We start from the raw sequence: 10,406 nt of genomic DNA on the forward strand, positions 1-10,406 counted from the left end.
AATTGTGTGCTCATTTGGTTATGGAATGGTTATGAATTTGGCAGACGCCTTTGTCCAAAGCGACACACAAATTGTTTTACTTGTTTTACTAAATCATTTGACTAAATTGTGCTTTTGTTTTAATTTAGTAAAATAAGCACACAATTTAGTAAAACCAGGCTTACACCATATCACAATATTTAACTCACAAAACGCTCTTTGCAAACTAAATTCATTAGCAGTAGGCTAGGCTATCCATAATGATAAAGCACAGCTTGTCCTATCTTTTACTGTCTATGGTCCTGACACGCTTGAGTGATGGCCATAAAAGCCTGTATCTAACAACTACAGATTGACAACACACAGGGGACTAAGTCCACATGTGGCTGATTGATTAGAGATGGCCTGGGTAGGTGGTCTGACACCAGCACAGACAGATAAGCCCTCAGACAGGATGTTAGGTGAATTTCACCTGTGAGAAAACATGTCAGAAAATATCCATGCTTTAGTGGTGATTCTGGGGATGTGGATAATATCAGGTGAGTAAAAGTTTGGCAGACAGTAATGTAAAATACCTGTGGATGTGATCATGGTTTAATGGGCTTTCCAGGATTTCCTTGTGTTATGCAGACCTATAATTTAAAGATGGATCTTTGGTTACACATTATAATTTATCTAATCTCAAGCTCATCTAAACTCAACATGTTTGATTCATCCCATACCACACAGGTGCCTTCTCAGAAGTCTCAATCATTGGACTGCCAGCGACTACAATGTTGCCAGAGAACAGTCCTGCAGGCACAGATGTCTTCAGCTTCCAGATGTCCTTCTCTGCTGGAGAGAGCATGGCAGCAGGATTCCCCAGACTACTGAACTTTAATCCTCTCACCAATGCTTTTGCTGTGTCTATGGAGAATACCACTCATGCTAAGGTCGGATATATTCAGTTTTACTGTGCTGCAATTTGTTTTTGTTAATTTGGCCTGGTCCATTTGTCATACTTCATGTATAGTGAGGCATACATTTGCTATTGCCTAAATGTACACTTTTCTGTAAGAAAGTAATGAATTTATGAGATATTTTTTAACATTCAAAACATGCCTGTTAGATGCTTAGAGATATGGTAATTTGTTCATTTCAGGTCTTTGTCACTGGCTCCCCTGACTTGGATTTTGAGACTGTTCCCAATCGCTTCATTTTCGAAATCCTTGCAGTTGGCTCCTTTGGGAATGGTGACCGTAAAACACTGACTGTGCTTCTCACAGATGTTGATGAGCCTCCAGTTTTCCTGGATGAAGGTACAGCAGACTTTGGACAGGCTTTCAATATAAATCATGAGAAAAGGTTCTGTTAAGCCTGACAGCTGACAGCTTTGGTTTGTCTCTATATTTCAGCATCAGTCCTGTATATCCTGGAAAAGACACCTCCAGGGCAGATTTATGAACCAAGTGTTTCTGATCCAGAGGACAAAACTCTTATGGTTGGTGTCAAATAACTTAGCCTTGTAATGTAACAGAGTCAGTCTACTATGTCCATTACACTATACTCTGTTATGTAAGTTCATAATGTGCTTGATCATATCGGTTCATTGTGTTGTTTACTTGTTTCAATCAGTTTAGTCTCATTCCTGTGAACCCTGCATTCAGTGTTGATGGAAGTAAAGGCACAGTTTTTACAACAAAGGAGTTCAATTATCTAACAGACCCAAGAAGGTAACTATGTGATCTCATTCACATGAGTGCAGTGGTGTACTATCAGACTGATCTCATTCACATGAGTGCAGTGGTGTACTATCAGACAGATCTCTTTCACATGAGTGCAGTGGTGTACTATCAGACTGATCTCATTCACATGAGTGCAGTGGTGTACTATCAGACTGTTCCGAAGTGTGTCATGTGCGTTGTCTATATCTCCATTTCTCTTCAGTTACTCACTCAACATTTCAGTAAGTGATGGGAACAATACAGCACTGCGACCACTAATCATCAATATAGTGAAAATCAATGATGACAAACCCATTTTTTTAAAGTAAGTAGTTTGTTATTAAGTGATAATGACTGTAACAAGACAGTTTCAAATAGTTTTTCATGCCATTTGAAATTAGACTCTTTTTGTTTTGTCTTCTAGCACCATCACATCTTTCACTCTCCCAGAAGAGCTTAGCCCAGGACATATTGTGGCCAACATCACTGCAGTTGTGCCAGACGTCTCTCTTTATGTTGGACTTATATTCTACACCATCAGTCCGAATGACTATCTTGAGATAAATGGATGTAGGGCATTTTAAACATGTGGGTATGAATAAAAAAAAACAAATGGTAAGAATACATTCATTATCACCTCTCTTTCTCTATGTTTGCAGACACAGGGTTAGTCACCATAGCAAACCGAATGGATCGTGACAGTGACACACTCAGAAATACCCCTACAGTAGCTGTGACTATCACAGCAACATACCAGTCCCCTGGCCCTCCTCTCTTCAGCTCCATCATCCTGACTGTCACCGTGTTGGACATCAATGACAACCCACCTATCTGCACATCTGACAAACCACGGTGAGACTGACCATGGTTTGCTGGATGTTATATTTATATTACATCATATGATATATTTCCCAGCAAAGACTTTGTATTATGCTATTTGTTTGTCTCAAATGAAGATGTGAGAGTGAATCATTACTTACACATTTTGTAGAGTATAACTTTATTCTTCCATTAGTTATCTGTGTTTTGTGCTGTGATTGATTAGGAGAGAAGTACCTGAGACAGAGGCTAAAGGGGCTCTAATTGCCACAGTCACATGCACTGATAATGACGTGGAACCTGAGTTTAGGGAATACAGCTTCACCAGCTTCTCCTGCACAGGGTGCACCCAACGTTTTGCCCTCACCTCACATGGCGCCATTGTGGTAAGACAGGCCCATTTTAACATATTTGGAATCGAGTACTATGTTGGGAATTAGAGCATTATTGTTATTATTTAAATTGCATCAGTAGGCATATACAGTATTTTATGTTGCATTTGAATCATTATGTAAATCTGCAGTCTGTTGCATTCTTGTTCTTGCAGCTAAATTCAAGTCTCAACTTTGAGGATCCTAGCAACGTAAACATTGCCAGTGAATACAACCTTTTAGTTGTGGCAACAGATAAGAATGATACCTCATTAAAGGGTGAGTCTGTCACATTATTTACGGTTACACAGTGTGTGTGATAATATAACTCCTTTTCTTGACGTCAAGTTATGCATTTTATATAGGTGATGCTTATGTGTTTGTGAGTGTGACACCAGTCAACGAATTCCCCCCAATATTCAATTCCACAACATACTTCTTCAGTGTTTCTGAGCTACTTGGACGTAAGGCATATATTACTCCTTACATGCTGTAAGCTGCTGAATTTTACAGTGTGGCGTCACTCCTACAGTAACTCACATCCTTCTCCAGGGGGCGCTGTAATTGGCTCTGTTGTTGCCACGGATAAGGACCTTCCCCCAACAGATATCCAGTTCTCACTTGTGTCAGGCGGGGGCAGTGGAGGTCTGACAAACATCTTTCATGTAGACCCCAAACTTGGCAGGATCAGCCTGCTTACCAACCCTGACTATGAGGTCACTCCGTCACACACATTGGTCATCCGCGTGGTGGACGGGGACCCATTCAGGCCTCTCTCAGCCACAGCTGTGGTAAGCCACAAGATGGGACATTAGATAGTGACAAGAGTTTGTGAAGAAAACAAAAAAACATTTTCCTGTTTGTTACCGGTAATATCCATGTACTGTAGGTCACAATCAATATCACAGAAGCAAATGATGAGCCACCATTGTGTGGTCCCAACAAAACCAGCCTGGTGGTCCCCGTTGACATGCGTCCAGGATCCAGTGTCCAAGGCTTCATGCTGTCATGCACAGACAGAGACTCCCCTCCGTCTTCCTTCATCTACACAATCTCAGGTTAGACCTTGCAATCCATTTCTCTCAGAGAGAGTATATGGGAGTTTGTAATGTCTCAGTGGCAGTTTGGTTTATTCTAAAAAGCATCTTCATGTCAATAATCAGCTTCTCCTCCATATCTTGCAGGGGCCACCAATGTAAACAACCACTTTGGCTTTTCTCCTAGCGCGGGGACAAACATCACACGGCTGATTTTTAGGGAGCCTTTTGACTTCAGCAGTGGCCTAGATAAGTTGTGGTGCTACAGTCTGACCGTGCTGATCTCCGACGGCAACCTACGAGCTAGCCGTGCCCCCCGGACCGGCACCATCATCATCAACGTCCGGGTGGTGGACCCTGACCTCACCACCACCATAACAACAACAACAGTGAGTTTTTACTTCATCGCTTTGTGTCTCTGTATTTGCCTTTCACTGCACATGATGGAGGGTTTTATGTGCAGTGCAGTACTGTCACGTAACATTTGACTGATGAATTTGACTGATGTATAGACCCTTTCAAGAGAGTTCCATTATCAGCATCATAGTTGGCCCCACAAGACTTCCGTTTTAACATTCCATATGTTATCTTAATGCAGAGGAAGTAGATTGGGGCCCAAATAGAATGTTCAAGCATTGTTTGTGTTTACCTTGTTGAAAGGGTCCATAGGGGTGATGGTAATAACAGACACGTGCTTTTGGATCTGCTTTACAGCGGCGTATCACATACATCGATGTGACGCGGAACACATTTGATGCGGATGATTGGTATGTGTGGTTCGTCACTGTCCTGGGGGCACTTCTGCTCGTGGGCATCTTGGCATATCTGCTGTATAGATGCTTCAGATATCTCTCAACTAAAGAGTGCAACTGCACCTGTGACTGCTGTGAGTCCAAGTACATGGAGGATGAAGACACCCTGTGAGTTCTCTCATCAAACTGTTTTGAGTAGCCTGCATCTGAAGTTATTCAGAATAAAGTTATTCTTCATTATAATTTTGTAGTATTATTTATCTAAATAACAAAATATGAATTGATTCTTTGACTTTTTTTATACACAGCATTGAATATAAAGGTATGTTTTCATTATGTTGATAGTGACTTATGAAAGATTTAAATGAAGAACTGAATACTGTTGAGCATAACTTAACATGTTCATGACACATTGCTCTTTATGTTATTTGTCCACAGATCCTCCAAAACGTGAAGTATTGACGGTAGGTGGATATTTGTGGTCAGTTGTGGTTCAGAATCAGTCATATCTAAAGATCCCTCTAACATTCTCCTGTCTTTGTTAGGAGGTGACCAAGATCAACACCGTATTTGATGGAGAGGAAGTCGATCCAGGTGATGGTTCATTCATCATTGAACCAACTTAAACATGTTTCAAAATGGCATTGAGTGTTAATGACACTCTCTGGTGTTCTTTGATTTTAGTCACGAAGAGGGTGTATGAATACAACAGCAAATCTGGTGCCCGTCGCTGGAAGGACGCTACTGTTGTGTCCAGCCCGCCAGAGACTCAGCCAGAGAGCAGCACTTTGGTCATCTCCCAGAGGGCGGGCACTCCACCGCAACCACCAGGCAGTGCCCAGTCCGAATCCTCAAACGCTACCAGGCTAGGCTCTGCCCAGTCGGTGGATTCGATGCAGACGTCACTGACCTCTGGTCAGCACCAGGCTGTGCTACTACCTATGAGGTCTAGACCAAAAGTCAAGCCAGGCACGGTCCCACTGACAGCTGAGGGTATGTCAGAGGTGTAGTCAAGTGGCATTGACAGAAGTCACTCCGCATTTCAATGATTGGTATTCAAGTATCCTGGCAAAGGTTAATTCAGTTTTGCCTATAACTACAAATGAGAGTATAATCAGGTTAAATGAATACAGTTTGTTGAGGTACCATAGCACGTTTCTTTTGCACTAAGATTGATTCCTCATATTATGGCATATTATGAAATGTCACAACAAAACAGTACCTTTCATTCGCTTTCACTATGTTGTGTGTGTGTGTGTGTGTTTGACACAAATAAACAGAATTTCATGTTTAGGAGTCTGAGTATACCTTCTTTATGTGTGTTTTGTGCTCCCTGAAGCAGCAGACACTAGTGAAACCATACAGGGTTATTTGCAGTCATAACTTCAGATAGTATGCTATTTGTTCTCTTTATACCTCCAGGGAAATTGAAGATCAACAGTCACAAGACAAACATGAAGAACACTTAACACAACAACAGTGCAACGGCTTGCAATTCAGTCCATAGGCTTACTACAGATTGTGCAGTTAGAGACAGAAACAGACATAGAGGGAAAGCAGGCATTTTCAGAGGAAAGCTCTGGTCTACTTTATTTGACTTTCAAAGAAAATAATGTAATCTTTCTTTTTCTTTATAGAATTTATTTGGAAAAGCACGTGTGTCACCAATTTTGTGTGGCAACAATTTTATGTCAGTTGGTTTTTTTTAACCAATGAAAAGCTTTCTTGTGAAGCATCAAATTCTGTTTTGTAACCTGAAACCAACTCATCAACCATTTGTGCTTAACTTCACAAGAAAACTAAATTCAGGGTATCATTGATACCACACAAGCTCCCCATGCAGACACACGTACAGTTCTAAAAAAACACCAGTGACATTAGAAAAGTGACAAACAGTTTCTCATTGCAGCTTTATGGACAAAAATGCCCGGCAGTCATCAGTAAGCTAACTAAAAGTGAGTAAGGGAGAAATAACATTCTTATACAACATGAGTTAGATGTGAGGTAATATTAGATCTTTCTGTTATTTACATCTACAATATATCCCTCACACACAGCCATATATACACATACACTAGGAAAGAGGGACATATGAATACAGTTTCAGTTCTGAGGGAATACGAGGACATATTCCCCTAACAGTCATTGGAGTTATTGTAGCATCTCAGAGCAGCCCCTTCAGATGGGTACAGGTACCTGCCTACGGACCGGTATTGTTTCTGCCGCAGGAGTCTGAGAGTGCCAGGGAGTCTCTTTATAGGTAAACCACACATTACCCAGCCATAGGACCAGGTTCAAGAAGCCAAATACCTGTAAAGGATACACATTTGCCTTAAATACTTCCTGAGTTGTGAATGACTCTTAGGAGTGGTTCAATTATTGATGGTAAAATGCTCATTGAGTTCAGTGCTATCCATTTGAAAGGCTCACCACAGAGACGCTGAGGGTGCGCGTGCTGGCTCTCTCGGTGACCTCACAGGACACACCCTGCGCTTGGCACACTGAGAGGGTGGACCGAATGCCGGCGGTGCTGGTGGAATCCCTCACGTTCTGGAGGCCTTTGGCCCAGGCGGACGAGAAGACGAGCCACAGGACAGCGAAGACGGCCGTCAGAATGAAGTCCTGCCAGGGAAAGGATGAGATAGAAAGGTCCATATAACCACTTGTGCTTATGTGTGATGTGAGATCATGTGATAATGCTAATGAATACAGTTCACAAGGAAGAGCAGAAGGTTAAAGGTCAAGAACTCAAAATCACAGGTTGACTGTTCACACAAGAAAACGGTGGTGCTACCAGAGGTTAGGTTAGGGCTTTGGGCTTGTAACCGAAGGGTTGCCGGTTCGATCCCCGACCAGTGGGAAAAATGTGGGCGAGAAAAGTGGTTGAGCACTGCTCTCCTATGCCCACATCCACGGCAGAAGTGCCCTTGAGCAAGGCACCTAACCCCTCACTGCTCCCCGAGCGCCGCTGTAGCAGGCAGCTCACTGCTCTGGGTTTGCGTGTGCTTCACCTCACTGTGTGCTGTGTGTGTTTCACTAATTCACAGATAAATGCAGAGACCAAATTTCCCTCACGGGATCAAAAGAGTATATATACAGTACTTATACTTATATACATTTTGTTGTTTTGCAAGGATGTGGTCTAACAGCAACTCATCGTCCATTTATTAGACACTTAGTTATTGTGTTTATTTGTTAACTTGTATCAATAATACCCCTGAATCCACAATATAAATGTCTAGGTAACGTCTTACAGTTTGTGGCCATGATGATCCTTGAGGATCCCTGTAGCTGTCCATATATCCCAAGTAGATCAGCAGTGCTGCCATGCAGTAGCAGAAAGCTACGATGGCCACGGCCACAAAGGCTTCAGCGGAGAAGGCCGAGTCACCAACAAGATGAGTCTCCTGAACAGTGCGACCACAGAGCGTGGAATTGGAGCCCACCAGCATCACTTCATTCAGCCTGGAGAAAAGGGTAACACGCACGCACACACACACACACGCGTGCGCGCACACACACACACACACACACAGGTAAACCAGTAAACGCCTATATTTGAGCATGTCATGTCAATTTCTTGCAGTATCAGTTACAGAAAGTGATGTGATGTGATAACATAGCCCATAATTTAGGTCTGAACAAAACAAGTAATGCAAAGAAATGAGTTCCCAATCTGATTTATTGGTGAGTACACAAACCTACCTGAAAGGATAGTGAAGTGTGACATTCAATGTTTCATTTCTACTACCTCCACAGAAAACTGAAATGACATTCCGGCCACTATAGCTTCCACAGCTTCCAAAGGCAAAAATGGCAGTTAACTGTAAAACATGACCACACTTGTCAAAATAGAAAACAGAACTTTCAAACTACATTAAACTTTCAAACTACATTCCATACTTCCGTCCATATTGTAGGCCTGTTGGACTATAGCCTATATGTGATTAAATATGTAAGTACAAAACAAAAAAGAGAACAAAGATTTTAAAACTAGACTACCTCAGTTAATACAAATCTTAGAAGGAAGTTTAACACAACACGCGACCTACAAGACTAATCTGGTTACTTCATTGAATCAGATAAGGCCCAATTAAATTGAATGTTTACAGTGCTTCAGAAAGGATGGTAAGCTTACCCATTCCAAAATTTTGATAAATCCCAGTGGTTCTTTCAGCGGAGTCAGGTTTAGTCGAAATCCTGTCATCATCTAGAAAGTTTTGAAATGAAGTGTGAAAGCATATAACCCCTGAATTCAATTGTTGTGTCTGCTGCTGTGTGCCATTTACGATAGGCCTATGTGTTGTTTGCCTTAGAGTATGGCATGTTAAATATACATGCAATCTACAATTAAAATAACTAAAATAGACGAGAAGAAACGTAAATGTATACGCTACTAACCATGACTTTACGGCGTCCAAATTCTTCCGTCAAAACTTCTGTACCGCGACGACAAGCAGGGTTTGCCTTACGCTGCTGGATTGTTTTTAGAACAGTAGGCCTAACCTTACTCAAAATCAATTGACAGCGTTACAAAATCTTACAAATACACAGACTACAGGGCAGCTTTCATCCGTGGAAATGTGTAGCTCTGCTAAAAAAAAAAAAAGACTAGTCCTGACAAGCACATGACTGTTGCTCGCTCTCTCAACAGCTCAGCCTGACTCGGAACACATCACAAGGCGAAGGACCGAAAGCATGTTGAGGTAGCCTGCCTAGATTCGAGTTTATTAGCCTACCTTTAATCCACCCCTTTTAACAAATATACAGACACGGAATCATGTTAGCCATGTAGGTGATAAGCATGTCTCTAAGAAAACCATCTTTATTACAGCAAATGTGTTTTGTTAAATATTGTACATCATTTCTCGTAGAAATAACAGAAATGACCAGTGCAAAGCTTTACACGTTATATTGGCTTTTCCTCATTGTCCAAAAATATTTGCATAATTATAAAGATCAGGCAGAGACCATAATTACACCTGCACCAAACTTTAACTATCTCCTGTAGTCAGATGAATTGCATGGGATATCAGATCAATATTGTTGCTCACTCACAGAACATAGATAGCCTACAATAAAAAGGTCTGTTAAGAAATATGTTTTTGAGGCATAATTGTAGCCTACCACAAATATGGTAAGGTAAAGAAAAAAAATAGATAACACATTTAATCCCATGCAATACCATTTCTTGTAGCTATATTGTGATAAATAGGTTAAGCAGAACAAAGCTAAATAGAACTTTTACATGACTGTACTTCTCAGCTAATCTGGGAGACACATGGGGCTCTCAGGTCAAGGGTATTTTTGTATTATAATCAGACGGGACTGGGGCTGTCTCTATTTAGCTTTATGCTACAGAGACTGGTGGTAGCTGAACTAATCAGTGACTTTAAATATAATTTCAATGGGCCCTTTGCCCTGGTGGAATCCAGTGGAATGTTCTAGACCACAATGAGTGGTGATAGGCACTGGCTTCACAAGTCAATGTCGTGCAGCTTATGTTCAAGACCCTGCTGTCCTTTCTATTAGATACTTCGCCGGTCTTCTTCAACTTTCAAGAATTTTGTGATGACGCTATGGGATACTAACCTTCACATGGATAGTCTAAAATGATCAAAAGGATCAAAAGATGCAGCTCTAAAGATGTCACCTCTGGGGCCTTTTATTGTTTTGTCTATTTATGAAACAACTAACCCTAAAGGGGCTGATACTCCACTACAGCTATTGGTTCAAAGGATTTCA

The 10,406-nt window shown here is 41.4% G+C and overlaps 2 protein-coding genes across 3 annotated transcripts; one reads left to right on the forward strand and one right to left on the reverse strand.

Moving 5' to 3' along the window:
* Positions 1-172: 172 nt before the first annotated feature.
* Positions 173-5,926, forward strand: LOC121723969 (cadherin-related family member 3-like). 2 transcript variants are annotated; one of them, XM_042110224.1, is made up of 19 exons: positions 173-518; positions 709-911; positions 1,121-1,277; positions 1,374-1,459; positions 1,594-1,691; positions 1,906-2,007; positions 2,107-2,252; positions 2,342-2,534; positions 2,728-2,887; positions 3,049-3,151; positions 3,238-3,336; positions 3,425-3,663; positions 3,762-3,930; positions 4,057-4,298; positions 4,624-4,829; positions 4,970-4,983; positions 5,100-5,125; positions 5,207-5,255; positions 5,346-5,926. In XM_042110224.1, the coding sequence occupies exons 1-19, from the start codon at positions 464-466 to the stop codon at positions 5,669-5,671; spliced, it is 2,673 nt and encodes an 890-aa protein (XP_041966158.1). In that variant the 5' UTR covers positions 173-463; the 3' UTR covers positions 5,672-5,926. The 2 variants fall into 2 exon arrangements, with proteins under 2 accessions (XP_041966158.1, XP_041966160.1); XM_042110226.1 differs by lacking the exon at positions 3,238-3,336.
* Positions 5,927-6,020: 94 nt separating this feature from the next.
* On the reverse strand, positions 6,021-9,332 carry LOC121724019 (synaptophysin-like protein 1). Its single transcript, XM_042110324.1, has 6 exons — positions 9,063-9,332; positions 8,800-8,871; positions 8,367-8,485; positions 7,916-8,126; positions 7,092-7,283; positions 6,021-6,971 (listed from the first exon to the last, which is right to left on the reverse strand). The coding sequence occupies exons 1-6, from the start codon at positions 9,063-9,065 to the stop codon at positions 6,840-6,842; spliced, it is 729 nt and encodes a 242-aa protein (XP_041966258.1). The 5' UTR covers positions 9,066-9,332; the 3' UTR covers positions 6,021-6,839.
* Between the last annotated feature and the right edge of the window lie 1,074 nt (positions 9,333-10,406).

Source organism: Alosa sapidissima, chromosome 11, assembly GCF_018492685.1.
Source record: "Alosa sapidissima isolate fAloSap1 chromosome 11, fAloSap1.pri, whole genome shotgun sequence".
NCBI classification, from domain to species: domain Eukaryota; kingdom Metazoa; phylum Chordata; class Actinopteri; order Clupeiformes; family Clupeidae; genus Alosa; species Alosa sapidissima.